The 19,220-nt window shown below is 49.1% G+C and overlaps 1 protein-coding gene across 1 annotated transcript; it reads right to left on the bottom strand.

The window, feature by feature from the left end:
• Positions 1 to 2,108: 2,108 nt before the first annotated feature.
• On the bottom strand, positions 2,109 to 11,716 carry CALM3 (calmodulin 3). The gene is made up of 6 exons (XM_012811183.1): positions 11,531 to 11,716; positions 7,140 to 7,170; positions 4,587 to 4,730; positions 4,325 to 4,431; positions 3,930 to 4,065; positions 2,109 to 3,787 (listed from the first exon to the last, which is right to left on the bottom strand). Exons 1-6 carry the CDS (start codon positions 11,531 to 11,533, stop codon positions 3,759 to 3,761), a joined length of 450 nt encoding a protein of 149 aa, XP_012666637.1. The 5' UTR covers positions 11,534 to 11,716; the 3' UTR covers positions 2,109 to 3,758.
• Between the last annotated feature and the right edge of the window lie 7,504 nt (positions 11,717 to 19,220).

Genomic DNA, 19,220 nt, shown 5'->3' with positions numbered 1-19,220 from the left:
CCTGCCACAGCGCCCGGCTGTTTTTTTTGGTTGCAGCCGACATTGTTGTTTGGCGGGTCCGGGCTGGGGATTCGAACCCGCCACCTTAGATGTACATGGCTGGCGCCTTAGCCGGTTGAGCTATAGGCGCTGAGCCTAGACCAAAATTTTCCACAGGTATCTTGGCTGCTAAGAGGGTAGCTCCAATCTCAGATTCCACCATCATGATGCCAGCCTCAGCCTACCCTCCCCACTGGCTGTCTCTGGCCTGCTCAAAGTCAGTATTTTTAAAAAAGCTACCATTTACTCTAAAGCCCAGCAGTTGAGAGCTTAGACTCTATTGGGTCAGGTCTGGTTCAGATTCCAGCTCTGCCACCTCCTATATAATAACCTTGGAGTAGTGACTTCATTCATCTGGGTCCGAGTTTCCTAGTCAGCAAAAATGGGGACTAATAGTAATCAGTCCAAAGGGCTGTTTGAAGGCTTCAGTGAGATGATGGATGCAGAACTTAGAAGACAGCCTGTGAAGGAGGAAGCACCCGACAAATAATGGCCAATGCTTATTAGGCACTGAGTGAGCACATCAGGCCTCCTTCCTCCTCTCTTATATCCAATCCTCAGCTCAACCCAGGGGGTATATACCCTCATTTTACAGACAGGGTCATGAGAGATGGTAAGGCACCTGACCCAGGGCCAGGATCCTAAGGCCAGTAGTTGGCCACAGGCCCTGAGTTCTTATCCACTATACTCTGTTGTCTTTTTGCCAAATGTCAAACCACAACCATGTGGCAGGAAAAGTGGGTCCAGAAGCTAGGGCTCTGGGCAAATGGCTTGCTACTACCAACTTTCCCCCTCACAAAGCTGGGCTCCAGTGGCCTACACCATCTAGGACCCAGCACAGGAGGGGTCCTGCCACAAGGAGGGCCCTGAGGATCTTCCCTGCCAGGCTTCACCAACCTTCCAAGGCCAGGTGAAGATGAGTGGCAGGACCTCTTTTATTCTATGGACTTGTGCCTCTGGGGTACTACCTAGCTCCTGTGCTTATATGAGAAGTTCAGGAGTTAAAGACAAAGTTCCCTAACTTTTCATTCCCAGTCCCCCTGAGAAAGAAGCACGTGGGATTTATAAGCTGGGGGCAACACATGTATTTTGGGAAAAGCTCCTAAGAATTCTGACACATCCCTCCACTATAGCCTCACTGGACTGGGAGGACTTTAATCTTCACTGAACACAGAAAGTTAATGAGCTTTCTGTAGTTCTCAATCGTTTTGGGATTTTTGTTCCAAACCAACCCTGAGTCCTACACCCTCTCTGTGGGCTCAGGCCTATTTTCTCACCATTGCATATCTGAACTTACCACATTTGGGCTTCCCCCTCCCCCAAGATGCCCTGCTGAGGTTCACCTAATGTAGGTGAGCCCCATCTTCCTCTCTATAGCTCACTTGGCCCCATGCTGCTCCAGACTCTCACCAGCTTCACTGGCTTATAGGCCCATCTACATAACACTATTCCCTCTGACTGGAACACCCTTAAACAGCTCCCCTAAACAGCTAGGCATCTGGCTCGGCACCTATAGCTCAACCGGCTAAGGCGCCAGCCACGTACACCTAAGGTGGCGGGTTCGAATCCCCAGCCGGGACCCGCCAAGCAACAATGACGGCTGCAACCAAAAAAAAAATAGCCGGGCGTTGTGGCGGGCGCCTGTGGTCCCAGCTACTTGGGAGGCGGAGGCAGAAGACTCGCTTAAGGAGCCCAGGAGTTGGAGGTTGCTGTGAGCTGTAATGCCATGGCACTCTACCCAGGGGGACAGCTTGAGGCTCTGTCTCAAAAAAAAAAAAAAAAAAAAAAAAAAAACAGCTAGGCATCTGCCCACATGCCAGGTCTCAGTTCAACCCTGCCACCTGACTGGCTAAACTCTTGTATGCAGTTCTGTTGAGTGATGGGTCTGCCTCTCGATGCTCACCTTGAGGTCTATTTATGCCCTTGATGACATTGCAATCTAGCTGGAATCATAACTCTCATTCAGGTGCTCACTCTGTTGTGTTGACTGGTCATATCTTTAGAGCCAGCATGGAGGAAAGGTTCTTCCACAACAGGCCCAGAAACTAAGACAAGTGGGGAGAAGCAAATCAGGTAGTCACTGTATTTTATTGGAAAACATTGATATATATTTTTCTTCACAGCTTAAACTGAACACAATATTGCCCGGTTTAAAAAAAAAACAAAACCAAAACATTCCGAAAATGTCCACAGCCTCACGCCTACCTGCCCTTACCCTCAGCTCTTGGCTGGGTCTCCCATTATGCCCTGTCCCTCCCTCCCTCGGAGGCTGGGTGCCAGAGGGTTGGATGAGAAGAGATTCTCAAAGCTGGGCAGGTCCCAGGAAAAGCCACTTGATCGACCTGGGCAGTGTGGGGTGGGAGTGGGAGGAGCCAGATGAAATGGTCAGAAAAGGGAAAACAACCCAGACGACTGAACTGCCCATATTGACTTACTTGTCCCAGAGGCGAAAAGTCAGAAGCAAGGGCACGGATCATGCTCTCCGCTGGGGAATGTGGGGGCAGGCAGGTGGGCAAAGGGAGAGGCAAGGGAGAGGCGGGCACAGAGCATAGATGTGAGGAAGCGGCGCCAAGTCACCACGGAGAAGCGGGAGGTGCCGGCTGACCAGGAAGCAGAGGCTGCCTCAGCTGCCATCCTCTGGGCGGCTGGCCAACAGTATTGTTTTATTGCAGGTATGTTCTCTTGAAAGTGTGGTGGGGCCTATCTTCTCTCTCCTCACCCTTCAGCAAGCCCAGCATGGTTTTGGACAAAATCAAAGTTTCAAGGGCCATAAAGGAAAAAAAAGGGTAACCAGCACATTTAATGACCATCTCCACAACCATTTCCAGGACGGGCCCTCAGGTGGGTGGGTGCATCATGAGGGAGCGGCATGGGATGTTAGCACCAGGTATTTACAGAACAGCTTGAGATTGCTTTAGGAACGTGGGCAAGTACAATTTGCAAAGTGGCCAAATGAGCAGTCTTCCACCCAGCCACACCTTAGAAAGCCAATCTGATGGTTTCAGAACAGCAGCCAGTGGGGTCTGAGTGCTGCCCATTCTATCGACTCCCTGTCTGTGAGTCGGAGCCCCTTGAGTAGTAAAGAATGCCAGCTTCCAGGGCCCCCTTGCCCCTCGACCCCCTCCTGGGCCACATCTGGTCAATGCCACAATTCCTCAATGCCCCTTCAATCCTTCTGGAATGCCTCTCTTGGCACCCCTGCCCCAAAGGCTGCTGGGATCTGCACACAAGATCACAGGGCTGGTTGCATGCAATGGCAAAGGGCATGCTCTTCTGCCTGAGAGAGGGCCTCATTTCCCTCCCCAGCAGGTCCCAGGACAGGGCTAGCAGCCACCCCAGCACCCAAAATAAGATGACAAACCAAAGGGGACAAACCAAAATGGGGGAGAGCCACCTGGGCTGGAGGAGGAGGGCAGAGGCTCCTCCCCTAAGGGAACTGGGGAGGTATTCATCTTATGAATGCATCCGGCCTTGAAAGACATGAATGGAAGGGGGGAGGGCAAAGGGAAAGGATGAGGGGCCATAGAGGGAGACTCAGGAGGAAGGAGAAAGAGCAATCATGCAGCTTGGGACAAATCTTTTGTTGCTTTATCAGATTCTCAGTCAATCAATTGGTGTTTGCTAGAACCGGGGTACGCAGGGGAGTGTTGAAGAGAGAGTGCGCGCGCGAGAAGAGAGAGAGATCAAGAGAACGGGCATCACCAGCTGCCCGGTGGCCTTCACTTTGCAGTCATCATCTGTACAAACTCTGTGGGGTGAAAGAGAGAGAGAGGAAATCAGATGGAGCAGGCTGAGCGCTGAGCAGCACTCTGACATGGGTGACCTGGGGGCTTGTTCCCAAAGCTGCGACTCCCTGCTTGCCCCAGAGACAAAGCCTGGTACTGACTCACCTTCATAATTGACCTGGCCATCTCCATCGATGTCAGCCTCTCTGATCATCTCATCCACTTCCTCATCGGTCAGCTTTTCCCCTAGGTTCGTCATTACGTGACGCAGCTCTGCAGCGCTGATGTAGCCATTCCCATCCTGGGGGGATGAATGGGGGGATAAAGGCTTTCACTAGGACTTCCCCGGGTAGGAGAGTGGCAGCAAGAGAGATCATCATCACCCTTACTTGGCAGTGAACGTAGGGAAAGGGGCTGCCCGAGGTGGCAAAGCAGGTTAGTAGTGGGACTAGCATTGGGACCCAGGCCTCCCTAAAGTGGTGGCTCAGCAGCTCTAGTTTTAGGCTGTCTGCCTGAAGGCTGGATCAGTCTTGGAGGTGTCCCTGGAAAGGACTGCTTACCTTGTCAAAGACACGGAACGCCTCTCGGATCTCCTCCTCACTGTCTGTGTCCTTCATCTTTCTGGCCATCATGGTTAGGAACTCCGGGAAGTCAATGGTCCCGTTCCCTGCAAAGTAGGAAAAGGAGGGAAGAATGATCTTTACCTGGGCCCTGGAAAATGACTCTCGAGTCCCAGCAGAAGAGATACTGGTACATCCATCACCCTGAGGGAGGCTCCCTGTACCATGAGTATGGCTGCCTACATTGTCCCTGGGGTCTCACCATCTGCATCCACCTCATTGATCATGTCCTGCAGCTCTGCTTCAGTGGGATTCTGTCCCAGGGATCTCATCACCGTCCCCAACTCCTTGGTGGTGATAGTGCCATCTCCATCTTTGTCGAAGAGGGAGAAGGCCTCCTTGAACTCTGGGGGAAGAAAGGGACTGAGTCAGGGGTGAAGAGGCTCATGGGGAAATCTTTCCCTTTGGATGCTGGTCTCTTGAAGGCCAAGGGAGTTAGTCCCACCTAAAGAAACTGGGACAGACTTCAAATTCTGTCCAACCCTTTCTCCTTAGTGCTCAGGGTAGAACCCTTCCTTCTTTCGTAACAGTTACTAAACATCTATGCTGTGCCAGGCAAAGCTATGCATTCGGTCATGCCAGCTCAGAGAAGACTATGGGGGAAATGGGCCAACAGCTATCTGTAGATAATTCTACATTTCTTTTTGGTCCCTGGCTTTGGTTTCTCTCTCAAATAATGAAAGGGACCAAAGTTACAGAGCAGATGAGAGCTAAAAGAATTCATCTGAAGCATGCTACGCCAGGTCAACTGGTTGCGAAAGGTAGGGGAGAAAAGGGAGGGGTGGCTATGGAATGCCTTGGGCTGGCCTGAAGAGGAAATGTGGGCACTGAGTTCCTTCTGACTGGGACTGCCAACCCTGTGCCCTGCTGTGGGCACTACCCGCTTCCAGAGGAGCTGAGCCACTGTGTGTGGTGAAGTGTGGGGGTGGTCGGCAGAACACGGCTGACGGACGGTGCGTGGGGTGGGTGGGGGGATGGGAGGCAAGGGGATGGCTGCCAAGCCAGGAGGATGAGGAGCTAGTGGTGCTGAGTGGGAAGGCCACAGCTGGGGACACATCAGGAGCGAGATACTGTCTGCAGAGAGGAGAGGGAAGCACGTGGCTCCTGCCCTCCCACTGGGCCCATTTTGGCACCTGGTGCTCCCCTCCCCCCAAACCTCAAAGAACAGATGCCCAGCAGCCTATTCCCAGAGGGTGTGGGCTGAGGTGAGGTGGTGGACACTTTGCTAATGGGGACGAGGTGATAAGCAGAGTGTATGTTTGTGTTACACAAGGGCAGAGAGTTGGGGTATGGGCGGCAGGCAGGGTAGGACACAGACAGCTGGGCAGCTGTGACCCTGAGCTGCGAGGCCCTGGGAAAAATATACCAGTCTCCTTGGGGATGTTGGCACCTCCCTGTGCTGAGGCCTTGTTGTTCTTGGGGAGGGAAAGGGGTGGGTCATGTGGGCACCTTGAGCTCCCTGGACACTAAACAAGGCAGTTCTCTGCCTTTTCTCAGTGGGTCTCCATAGCTGCCAGGGGCCAAAATTTTGAAGTTGCAAGTGTGACTCTGTGTGTAGGGGATGGGGGTAGAAATAAGAAAGAGCAAGCCCATTCCTGCCTCCACCCACTTCAGAAGACTAGGCATTTAGCATTTGTCACATAGCTAGCTCAACCTGAAAGCAAAACTGGGGTTCAGGTAGCTGGCAGAGTCCTGGGGTCCATTCCCAGAATCTTCCCTCCTATCTACTTTGTGCTGGCCCACAGCTATGGAGATAAACCAAGAGTTGGTCCTTAGTCTTAGGCAGCTCAGTTTGGGGAAGAGAGGAAATACAGAAATACTCAATCACATAACAGTCCCTGTAGCTGAACTTTCTAGGGGCTGGATGGCTACAAAATGAATTAAATGGGCTCCAGGAATTTCTTTTAGTTTACTGAGAGATATACAATCATTTCTTTACTCACTTGTTCCACCAGCAAAAATTTATGGGGCAAAAAAAATGTATGGAGTACCTACAGTATTCAAGGCACTAAGGATACTGCAGGGACCAAAATAATCAAGTCCCAAACACATGGAGCTCATATCTAGTGACAGGAAATATAATAGGTAAAGACATTACAAAAAACTACAGATAGTGAGAAAGGCTATGAAGGAAATAAACAGTGATGTGACAGAGAGTGAAGGAAGGCTGTCTACTTGAGATGTGAGGTCAGGGAAGTTCTCTTCAGAATGATATTTGAGCTGAGACCTAAAGGATGAGGAGCTGCCCAGGCAGAGCTGGGAGAGAAGCATCTCTGGCAGAGGAAGAGGCAAGCACAGGCACGTGCAGAAAGAAGTGAGCACAAAGCACAGGCAAGTGCAGAGGTGGGAGTGACGGAGCCATCTCCTAGGCGGCTCCTAAAGTGGGACAGGAGCTCTGCAGGCCCGCAGGGAGGCAGGGAGTGCATCTTCTAAGCCTATCTGGTTGGAGCTGGGAGAGATAGCTGGGTTCCTCCTGCAGCCACTGATATCAAAAGCCCTAGGTGACCCAAGGCCAGAAGAGGAACACAGCCTTTGTCTTGCCATCTGGTGAAGATCTATCTCAGGACCAGGGTATCCCTGGGGCTCTGGTATGCTCTTACACACATTTACAAACATTGTGGGCACCAAATACAGCATTAGGTGATATAGGTGACACACATGTTCATCCTTCAGATGTTATCCTGGGTGAAGAAGATTTGGCTGGGTATGCAGAAGCTTTCTTGAGGCAAGGTGAAGGGAATGTGGTAAAACTCACCTGCGATCTGCTCCTCAGTCAGCTGGTCAGCCTGGAAAAGCAGGAAGGAGAAAGTTAGTTACCAGGTCAGTCAGCTACCATGGATATATCTTCCTTACTCAGCCCAGCACCCTCTGGTGAGGCCAGTTCCACTCACTCTTGCTGGGTGAGGGAGGTGCATGGCAGAGCCAGGCAGGGGGTGAGGCACAGCCAGGGTCCAGTGATGAAGTTGGGTATTAGGGTTGGCTGGACACCCAGGTCTGTTGGATGCAGGGCCCAATTAAGCTGCCTGGAACCATGGGCTTCCAATCTTGACCCAGTGTGCTGGAGCCACAGGCACTGGAGGAAACACCCACCCCAGCCCCAAATCAGCTGCACTGGTGTGGCACAGCACAGCTTTGTGCCTGGCTGCTGGGAGCCTCAGAAGCTGCGTAAAGGGAGCAATTGCCCTGGGGGCCTAATCAACCAGCTCTAGAAGGCTCCAAACTGAAACAGGCCAGTCCACCGGCAGGGCACAGGGATGATGGCTGGGGCTATTCTTTGCTAGTTTCTGTGTCACCTATTTGGAGGTACTAGGCCCAGGCAGGTACTAGACCCAAGTGGCAAAAATTCTCCTAACTAGTGGTTCTCAGATGCTTGAGTGCCTAAAAGAATTCTGGTCAGGCTAGAGGCAGCTGGTTTACTCCCTTGTGCACAGGGTACCATTCTGTTCTATTTCTTTTGGGTAGGAGGGACAAATGTCAGGGAGAGGACTGCAGCATGTAGCAGCAGTGGTGGCAAAGGACTGAAGTCTGCTTGCACTGCAGTTTTTAACCCCTTTCAGCCTTGGCCATTCTGGGAATTGGCCAGTTGCTGGCAGGCAGCCCTTGCTGCATGCGGGGTTTGGGGGTGGGGCAGAAAAGATGCAGTGACCAGTTTCTCCTGCACTGGTGTGCTGGGAATCAGCCACATACAGAGGGGCAGGAACTAGATGGGGGTCTAAATCCCAGCATTTAGCTTTAGGTAGCCAGAAGACAAATTTTCCTTGGTTTTTATGAATGCTGTCAATAAAGTACCACCATCTTCAGACCACTTTGGGTCCACATGATTGTTCCCCTTCCTTTACTTCCTTTCACAATTAGGGGAAAGGGGCTCTAAGTCCACAGTGGGTTTCTACCCCTGAGTTTGAGAGCCTCAGAAACTGATGCAAACTACTGTATTTGCATTATTCTACATAGAGGTTGTAGAAACTAGAAACAAACCACTGCCTGCTTCTCTTACTCCCACCTCATCCCAAATATTAAGAATTGCGGATTAAAAAAAAATTCTTTTTAATCTAAGGGAAGAGGAACTGAGGCCGAGCCCCACACAGACAGAATGGGAAAGGAAATCAAAGTGATGACAACAGAGGGGAGATGGCTGAGGGAGCAGGAGAAAGGAAGGCAGAGGGGAAAAAATGCCACATATGCATATTCTAGAAAAGTCCAAAGTCTAAAAGGAAGGTCAGGATGCCAAATGAGGATTCTTCTGCATTGCCTTCAGAAAAGACTGGGTTTTAGGCTCCTAAATGCTAACCTGGCAGCCCCAGGCCCAAGAGCCCCTTGCTCCATCTGCTTCACTTGGCTTCTCTGGGCAAAGAAACCTGGGGCCATTCCCTAGGTTCTGACACCTGAGGAAGCCACTTGAGGAAAGTGAGAAGAGAGGATGGGCTTCTGGTTACAGAGGCCAGGCAATGCCAGGGGAGGGGAAGAAGAACGGAGGAGAGGAGCAGCCTGCCATTCCATCTGCTTTTCATTCTCTTGCCCTGCCCTAGAATGGAAAAGCAAGCCCAATCAGGGAATTCCCACCCCACACCCCTGCTCTGCAAGAAGCCCAGATCTCCCCCACCTTTGGGGATCACTGTAAGGGGCTGGGGACAAGGAAGCTGGGACAGGTTGCAGAATGCTCAAGAGTGGCTATGAAAGCTGGTGTTAGCCATTCCCCACCAAAAAGCTGGAAGATGCAGCTGAGGTACTGCCACGTTTGGTTGTCATAGGGTTGCTGCAAATAGGCGTGGCTCTGCACAAGGGCCTACCAGACACTCTCTACTCCATTTAAGAGACCCACTTGCCTACTTGGTCAAGGAAAGGTCCTAGCTCTGAGCTGTAGATCTCAAAGTATGGTTGCTGCCCACAAAACATCACCCGAGAAGTGATTATTAATCATTGCTGGGACCCCTTCTCAGAGCTTTCCCTTCCAGAACTGAAGATTGTAAGCTTTCACCAAAAACTGTCTCCAAAATAACCCAGCTGGTCTCTAGCTTTCTTATTCCTCATCTTAGCCTCTAGCAAGGGGCTGGACAAGGGAAAAAAAAAAAGTGGGGTGGAGGAGGGTAAGAGGGTATTATTTCTCCGTCTTGTCCCAGCCCCCAGTCAATGCCAGAGAGCAGTGTTAGATGAGATCAGAAACCAAGGCCAGGGCCCCTCACCCGGGCCAAGGAGGAGCCACAGAGCTCAGGCCAAAGTCCAAGGCCAGTTAACAGTGACTTGTCCCACTCATACCTTGCTCATTACAAATGGAGAGAGAAACTAGTTAGGGCAAAGCTCCAGCCCTATTTGGGGGGTGGAGGGGCCTGCTGGCACCTGCTAGCATTTTAAAGCCCCTCTAGCAAGCTTCTGCTGGGGGAAAATGGGGTAGTGGCAAGAGGAGCCACCAGGTCTGTGTCAGCAAGTATGAGATCTGATACACAGCAGCGGCTGCCTGCTCTCCCAGCCTTGCCAGGGAGGATGGCTGCGCACAGGTTCCCAGGCTGAGCCTGGGGGGGCTGTGGGTGTTGTGGGTGGCAGGGAAAAGGAAAGAACTAGTTTGCTGGTTTTCTCTCAAAGCCCTAGCTGTGAGAATTAACAGAAGCACTCAGTGAGGACCCTGCATGGAAGAAGTGGCCCTCAGGCTGATGAAGGAGTCCCCCCAGGAGGCCCTCTCTGATCAAGTTCTGCAGCCCCCACCCTGAGGGCAAGGGAATAGGCATCTGATTGTCACTGACGCCACACTGTACTGCACTGTCATTTGGCACAAGTGAGGAGATGCAGAATGTTGTGTGAAGCAGGAGATCACGAGAAGGAAGCACTCCTGTTTGGAAAAGGCAGCTCTCTTGGCCTGAAAGGGGCAGCAAGGGGGCGAGGTCTCTGGGGTTAAAAAAGCCAGCTCATCTGATGCACCCCAAACTTTGATCCCCCACCTCCATTTCATACAGCTTCAGTGCGCAATAGGGGCCTGAACAACTCCACCCACCTGCACCCACTACCCTGGTGCCTTCCACCCAGCCCTGTTCTTCCTGGGAAGGGGGACTGAATAAGCATTCCCTCTGGCCTCTGCAATCCACTCCCAATCTGGTCTGAGCCATCTTTGTCCTCGTCTTTCCCTGGAGACTGGTAGACAGCTCCAGATGACCACCTCAAAACCCAGGCCCACCTTAGCTGCCATTCATTCTCTCCTTCGGTCTAACCTCCCACTGCTCCAGCCAATGCCCTTTCCCACCCCTCACCTTGGAAACCCATCTTCTCACAGACCCAAACACAACACTCCTTCCCAATCCCCCCATAATAATAATAATAATCTCTCTTCCTAGTCTAAGTAGTAACCCATTAGTAACCTCAGAACCTTTCCCAGCTACCCCTGGAATGCATTACAAGCCCCCTGTTCCCCCATCACTGAGAAGCACCAATCTTGCTAACTCCTTTGAATCCCATCCACGACCCTGATCCTTCTCAGTCCTAAAGCGCATCTTTTAACCTCTGCTGCCTCTGCTGCCACCCACCCCTCGCCCTCCTCCTCTGAAGTGCTGGTCTTTGCAGACCCCCCCACGCCCCATCTAATCTGCATAAGTCATTGGATGCCACCCCGACCCTGTCCCCTGCCCTCCAGGCGCGCCCGCTCCCCACCCAGGCCCAGCTGCCCACCGCCACCCCTTCGGAAGCAGCCCAGCCTCCCTGCGCTCACCCTTCCTTGCATCCTTTCAGGACCCCACAGCCTTCATCGGGGCCCAAACAGTTCCCTTTCCCAGCCCATTTTTCCTATTTCATCCCTCTGCAGTCCAAACACTCTAATTCGGAGACCAAACGCCCCATCTTGGGTTAAAAAAAAATCCTTTTAGGGGGTCAAATGTATCTTTTTGAGAATCCAGACTCTTCCATCCTGGGTTCAAACGCCCCCTTTGGGGGCTCAGATAACCATTTGGGAATCTGAGAACCCCATGTGGTGCTAAAGTCGCTTTTGGAAGCCTTCTGGGATCCAGACGCAGCGCTCTGGGTTCAAGTGCCCCCAACAGAGGGGGATCCCAACGCTCTCGCTGGGGCCCGGACGCCCCCGCCCCGGCTCACTCTCCCTCTCGGGGGTCCTGCCCCGCCACGCCGGCCTCCGAGCCTCAGCTTCAGTGGTCCCCCAGTCTCACTCACCATGGCGAGGCCCGGGTGTTCGGAGCACGGGGATCAAGGTTTCTCCGGCGGCGGCAGCAGCTGCAGCGCTCGAGCTCCGCCGCGCGTCCGCGACTCCACACTCACCGCCCGCAGCGCGCGCCGCCGCCGCCGCCCGCCCCAACGGTCCCTCACCGGCCGCCGCGCGCGCCCCGCTCCGCCTGGCCCGCGCGCCGCCGCACTGCGGCTCCCACGGATCCCTCCGCGCTCCGCTCCGCAGCGACGGGCCCGCGGATCTCTAGTCTCCACCCCACACGAGACCAGGATTTGCCGCCGGGCGCGCGCGCGCGCGCGCGCTCTCCGGCCGCAGGACTACTTTCTGTCGCCGCGCGCCCCGCCCCCTGTTCCCACTTCACTTTTCTCCCCGGCGGAAGGGTACCTCTCGGGGTGAGTAATATGTACCTGTGTGAGCCGCGTCGCTATTGGTCCGATCCTATGGCAGAAATGAGAGCACGGTGCCGATTGGTCCGGTCTTCCCTGCAATGCGTCAAACTGGGACGAGCCACTGCGAGGTGGTGGTGGGGAAGCCTCAAATGTGTGGCGGCGTGGAGCTCGGAGACATAATGAGGCAAAGAAGGAAACTATGTGGCTGTTAGAGAAGCAAATACATTGTCTTGGTGTTTGGAGAGTGGTAAAAGGCTTCGGGAAAGCGATAGAATGATTTTCTCCGCTCTCCCTTTTAACAGATGGAAGGTGGTTCAATCCAAAATGCTAGGGTCTAGAAGCTCCACCCCCCAAAGGGCCCTTTGAGACAGTGGGGTCTTCAAGGTTCAGCGCTAAGCCTCAGCCCTCCCGGAGTATGTCTCTGCGTCCAGAGACACACTCTTCCACTGTGCAGGGTCCCTATACTCCCTCCATTCTTGATGCGGTAAGGGTTTGTGAAATTGGAGCGGTTCCAGGACAGCCTCTGGTAATGTGGTGTTGATTCAGTCATTCATTCAATAAATATTATATGGGCGCCTTCTGTATACAGGGATCTGTGCTTGCCTGGGAAGACCAGTCTTCCCAATGACTCTCTGGTCGTCTCCTAGACGACCTGGTTTTCATTCCTTATTCCAGAGTTCTAGGAATAGCAGGAAAAAGAACTGACGTGAAGGTTAGCTGAGGCTGTTTACCGGAGATCAGATAATGCCATCCTTGTTTGGAATAGGAGCTGACATTCTTTTATGTGTCCCCCTCCTTACCACAATGATTGGCTGAGGGCTGGGCAAATGAGTCAAACTGGGCCAATCATGCCCCACTTGAAATAGATGTAGACTAAGTCAGTGAGAATACTTCCTTGAGTTTTTGGATATGGAGCTTGCCCTTTGGGCGGTGTAACTGTGAAGGATTAGGTTCTTCCTATAGGTTCAGTCTGTGGCCATTTCCTCACCTGACCCCTGTATAGCTCAAGGAAGAAAGTATCTAGAGAAGATGAGAATTAAACTGATACAGAGGACAGGTGAAGAAGAGGTGGATCAAAAGTCTTTAATGGCTGGGTGCTGTGGCTCACACCTGTAATTCCAGTATTGTGGGGAGCCCAGGCAAATGGATTGCTTGAACTCAGGAGTTCGAGACCAGCCTGAGCAAAGGCGAGACCCTGTCTCTACTAAAAATAGAAAAACTGAGGCAAGAGGATGCTTGAGCCAAAGAGTTGGAGGTTGCTGTGAGCTGTGAGGCCACGGCACTCTACCCAGGGCGACAGCTTGAGACTCTGTCCTAAGCAAACAAATAAATTAATTAAATAAAAGTCTTATTGGCATTAGCTTTACTGGTTCTAGTACTCTTGACGCTGGCTGCCCACCATCATGCACAAATTTTTATTAAATGAACCATTAGAATTTCCTTTTTTATCTTGTTAGCTTTAGCAAAATGAAGTCAAGATTTGTGATCTCTATCATCTCTCTCTTACTCCTCAATTCCTACCAGGGAGATCTTAATTTCTGTATTACTTGTGCCTGTGAAATTACAAAAATAATACTGTTATTAATTATAATTATTAAATATAAATATTAACATTAATAAATAATAATGTTATTAACACTTTTGAGCACTTACTCTGTGCCAGACACTAGTCCAAACATCTTTCCTGTATTAACTTACTTAATTCTCACAACCTCCCTATGGACTTATTACCTCCATTTTGCTCCTAGCGAAACTGTTTTATTACCATCGGAATGAAATGATACTAGAGAGGTAAGAAGTCTTGATTGGGAGCCAAGTGGAGTTTGCCCATGGCCATACAGTAGGAGGCAGAGTCCAGAATCTGAACCCAAGATATTTGGCTGCAAACCCTTAAAACCTCTCTTAAACCCTCATAAACACTATGTTGCACTACCAGAAGATATCATGATGGCTGCTAGTGCCAGAGGTTGTATTTGTCTGTCATTATCCATTCTCTCCATATTTTAGAGTTGTGTTCCCTAGCCATGGTCTGTTAGGAACTAGGCTGCCCAGCAGGAGGTGAACAGTGATGAATGAGCAAAGATTCATCTGTATTTACAGCCGCTCCCCATTGCTCTCATCACTGCCTGAGCTCTGCCTCCTACCAGATAAGTGGCCACATTAGATTCTCATAGGATCATTAACCTTACTGTAAACTGCATGTGAGGGATCTAGGTTGTGTGCTTCTGATGAGAATCTAATGCCTGATGATCTGAGGTAGCGATGTAATACACTTAAATCATTCTGAAACCATCCCTCCCACCCACCTGGCCCCTGGAAAAACTGTCTTCTATGAAAGCAGTCCTGGTGCCAAAAAGGTTGGGGAATAACATGACATATTAGCTGGGCATATTGCCACCAGAATAAAAACATTTCCCAACCTTTCTTTTAGTGGCCATCTGACTGAATTATGGCCAAAGAGATATTAGCCAAAATGGCATATGTGACTTCAAGTCCTATAAAAGGAGGGACTCCTCTTTCTTGTTGGTAGAGCAGTCATCTTGGGCATAACATGAGAGACTAGTCATGAGTATGGCACCTGGGACCTTGATGCCTTCTTGGAGCAGAGGCTCTTCCATCCCTAGTGTCAAACTTTTATTTGAAAGAGAAATAAATATCTAAACTGCTTAAGCCACTGTTATTTTGGATCTCTGTTATAGCAGCCAAGCATAGTTGCTAACCCCCCCATGGACCCTCTTTTGGTAACTTCTTTTCCTTTAGTGGAATCCAATTCTTGTGGTTTCTTTAGTGAAGGCCCCTGTGGCTCAGGCATAAGCCAATCAACATAGCCATACTTCCTTGCTTCTGATTGGTTCAGAGTTAGCCATGTCACCCAGTTTATTTTGCATGTATGGCATAATTTGCATTCAGAAAATGCCACTGTCTGATTCTTTTCTTAATGTATTTATCTTCGTTCGTTCTTTATGAAGTTTTTGTTTCTAGTCTTTATCTTAAACATTGTTATTGTTTTAAATTTTAAGCCTTTTTAATTCTGTGAAGGCAAAAAGTGGAAACCAAATAAACACATGTATATGTATCGAGAAAATAAAAAAAAAAAAGGCTAGTCCAGAGGGGGGGAAAACATGCCACTAATCTTAAATACTCAATTCAATGAATTTTGAGTTTTGATAATTGCATATACTTGTGTAACCATCATCCAAAACAATACTATTGCTATAGAACATTTCCATCACCCCAAAGGTAGCTCCCCTGTGCCCCTTTACAGTCAATTCTTTTCCCCCCTCAAGCAGCCATTATTGTGACTTCTGTCATTGTAGATTGCTTGGTTTAGAATTTTATATAAATGGAGTCATATGTGTTTTACTTTATTTAATTTTAATTCTTTTTTCTTGGACGTGGGGATTTTGTTGTGTTTCCCAGGCTTGTCTTGAACTCCTGGACTCCTGAGTAGCTGGGATTATGAGGAGCCACTATGCCTAGCACATGTAATTATTTTGTGCTCAGCTTCTTTTGCTCAATGTAATATGTTTGAGCAAAAATTGCATAAGACCTACTAATAAAACTTTTCTTTTGCTGTTTATCTGAAATTCAAATTCATCTAACCATCCTGTATTCCTATTTGCTAACCCTGGTCTCAAAACCCCTCCTTTCCAAGATTGAGAAATTATGTTAGTGACCTTCCAGGGAACTTCCTGGGCTTCCAGGCTTCCAATTTGTCTATGTTACAGTCATTCAAGAGTCTTAGTATTAACCTCAAATCTTCCTAGCTTTGGGAATGACCAATAAGCTAAGACAATTCCATTGAAATCAGGGAAATGTAAATTAAAATCCCAATAACATGGGCAGGGTGTGGTGGCCCATACCTGTAATCCTAACACTCTAGGAGGCCTAGGTGGGTGGATTGCCTGAGTTCATGGGTTTGGGACCAGCCTGAGAAAAAGTGAGACCCCTGTCTCTAAAAATAGACAGGCATTGTGGTGGGTGTCTGTAGTTGCAGGTACTCAGGAGGCTAAAGCAAGAGAATCACTTGAGCCCAAGATTGAGTTTGCTGTGAGCTGTAATGCCACGGCACTCTTCCATGACAAAATGAGGTTCCGTCTCAAAAAAAATAATAAGAAGAAAACCAAAAAACCCAAACCCCAATAACATATCAGTTTATATCCACCAACTAGACAAGCACCAATTCTTTTTTTTTTTTTTTTTGAGATGGAGCTTCAAGCTATCCCCTTGGGTAGAGTGCGTGGCATCATGCTCACAGCAACCTCCAACTCCTGGGCTCAAGCGAGTCTCCTGCCTCAGCCTCCCAAGTAGCCGGGACTACAGGCGCCCGCCACAACGCCCGGCCATTTTTTAGTTGCAGCCATCATTGTTGTTTGGCGGGCCCAGGCTGGGGATTAGAACCCGCCACCTTAGGTGTATGTGGCTGGCGCCTTAGCCGCTTGAGCCACAGGCTCACACAATTCTAACACTATTACTTATTGCTTCACCCACACCGCAATCTGATGACTCAATTATTTTTTTTTACTTCATCTCTCTGTGCTCCCCTGTCTCAGTTGCTCTGTTCAAGCTACATAGACTTCTTTGCTGTTCCTTGAACATTTCTGGCTGGCTCCTGCCTCAGGGTCTTTGTATTATTTCCTCTTCTTCAAGTGCTCTCCGTGCAGCGTCCATGTGGTTTATCCCCTCTGTAGCATCAAGGCTTTGTTCAAATGACACATTCTCAATTATGACCTACCATGACCATCTCATTTAAAATTGCGACCCAGGAGGACTACTGGTTATATAATGGTGGCATAGAAGCAAGCTGGCTTCACTCCCCCTTCCCCAGAAGACCAAAAACATGTACACAATGCTGAGATTGTCACTATTAATAACCCAGAACTCAAATATAAGGGTGAGACACTTGCCAGGGCCACAGAGACGTGAAGAAACTCTCAGTGGATAGTAAGAGAGTAGGACGTTCCTATCCACAATGCCCTTCCCCTCAATCTGCATGGCCCCAAGCAGGTGGAAAATTTCCCCTGACTCATGGTTTCTACACTGGAAAGAGTATGATTGGAACAATAAATCAGCTTCCCCATCATCTTGAGTTCCCTGGCAGAAGACCTCTTACTGCCTCAACATAGGAAAAGCATTGGCAATGCCTGAGGCAGAAGTATTCTGAGGACAGCCAGACACAGGCAGGGTGGCTGGGTAGGGGAGGCGAGACTACCTACCGTTCCCAGCCCTGGAAACCCTACTCCTTAATTTGGCCAAAGGAGACACCAAAGAAAGTGGTTGTTCAGCAGCATCACACGTAGGAGCTTTGTTCAATAGGTTTGACTAGAGAGTTAGCCTTCCCACACTTCCAGGATATCCTCTTTGGGAATTTCCCATTTGGGAGGGACAGAACTCCAATATTTTACTACAGCCAAGATAAACCTGGGCTTAAGGCGCCATCTAGTGCTGAAAAGGTGGCAGTAACATAGTGGAAAAAGAAAAAGAATCAGGTAAATTACAAAGAATCTCTAAGCAAAGATTTCTACTGAAAATCAAAACTAGCCCTGGCCGGGTAGTTCCCACCTGTAATCCCAGCACTCTGGGAAGCCGAGGCAGGTGGATTGCTTGAGCTCGGGAGTTCCAGACCAGCGTGAGCCAGAGCGAGACCCTGTTTCTAAAAAACTATTCAGGTGTTGTGGGGTGACTGTCATCTGAGGCAAGAGAATCTCTTGAGCCCAAGAGCATGAGGCTGCTGTGAGCTATTTGAGCTATGAGCACTCTGCTCAGAGTGACAAAGTGAGATTGTGAAAAAAAAGAGAGAGGAAGTGAGGGAGTGAGGAAAGAAGGAAGAAAGGAAGGAAGGAAAGAAAGAAAAGAAAAGTAAATAAAATAAAGGAAAATGAAAACAAACTAGAGAGAGCAGACTGGAATGAATAATGAATCTTTCAAGGCAAAGATAGAGTCATATGACCACAAGAAACAACAGCAAACAGGGAACTCTAAACTCCCTGAATGGACAATGTAAGAGGCTAGTGACTTGTAATGAGAGCAACATATGAGCTTTCTGTCCAAGAATTCAAAATAGCAGTTTTAATGAAACTCAGTGACCTCCAAGATGATACAATAAAGCAATTCAAAAATTTATCAGAGGAATTGATTATTAGCAGATTGCACTAGTAATTTTTAAAAAGAACCCAGAAATCTTGAAACTGAGAAATACATTTGCTGAATTGAAAAATTTATTAGAGGCTCTCAATAGGAGAATGGAACTCAAGGATAGGCTCAATCAGGGAACTCAAGGATAGGCTGTTTGAAAAGACACAGAATGAAATGGAATAAAGATCACCTTCAAGACACAGAAAATTATCTCAAAAGACCAAATCTAAGAATTACTGGCATTCAAGAGGGAGTTGAGCAAGAACAAGGAGTAGAAAACTTAGTCAAAGAAATAATACTAGGAAGCTTTCCAAAACTTGAGAAAGATTTAAATATCAATCCAGGTACAGGATGCCATTCTGCTTCCAGCATTACCTACTGAGTTGTCTGTAGCTCTTTGGTAGTCATTGAATAAAAGGCAGGTCCAGCACATGGATCCTTAAATGTTGCCAAAATACACTCTCTTCTCAAATGGCATTTTTGTCCTCAAAACAATTCTTAGATTCTGGGATTCTTAGAGCTCCAAGGCCAAGGCCATGTTGAGTCTTTAGCCTCCCATCCTCTGTAGTAAAACTCCCTCTTTCCTCAAATAGTGGGCAAGGAGGTACTGAGTGAAAGATTCCACTCTACCCTTCATGGCCTTTAAGAGTATGGTAGATTGGGCAGCACCTGTGGCTCAAACGGGTAGGGCATGGGCCCCATATGCCGGAGGTGGTGGGTTCAAACCCAGCCCTGGCCAAAAAAAAAAGAGTATGGCAGATTTTATTTTCCAAAGATGATCACAGTAATATCTCCTGTTCCATATGCTCTTCTAGAATAAACGAGTGGAGTCTGTATCCTCTTCCCTTGATCTTAAGTGGGCCTTGCTGACTGCCCCGACTAACAGAGCAAAGCAGAAGTGACATGGTATGATTTCCCAAGCTAGATCATAAAAATGGCATGAGTTCTTTTAGGACTTTTGACTCTTGAAACCTAGCTGCCATGCTATGAGGAAGTTCAAGCAGTCAGAGGATAGACTCATGTTGAGAGGAAATGAGGTTCTAAGACTTCACTTCTAACTAAGCTCCCAGAAAACAGCTAGGAAAACAGCTGTGTTCTTTTTTTTTTTTTTTTTTTTTTGATCAGTGGTCTGCCTCATGTAGTGTTGGGTATA

This window comes from Otolemur garnettii, unplaced genomic scaffold (assembly GCF_000181295.1).
Source record: "Otolemur garnettii isolate 467f Iridium unplaced genomic scaffold, OtoGar3 scaffold00152, whole genome shotgun sequence".
Taxonomy (NCBI): Eukaryota; Metazoa; Chordata; class Mammalia; order Primates; family Galagidae; genus Otolemur; species Otolemur garnettii.
Note: the sequence above shows the minus strand (reverse complement) of the source record. Positions and strands in the feature narration are given on the sequence as shown.

Excerpts from the sequence above, each read along its gene's own strand:
- CALM3 (XM_012811183.1), bottom strand. Across the intron at positions 4,432-4,586 it reads CAATGAGGTGGATGCAGATG|GGAACGGGACCATTGACTTC; the intron begins GTGAGACCCCAG and ends CCTACTTTGCAG. Across the intron at positions 3,788-3,929 it reads TGGCCAGGTCAATTATGAAG|AGTTTGTACAGATGATGACT; the intron begins GTGAGTCAGTAC and ends TTCACCCCACAG.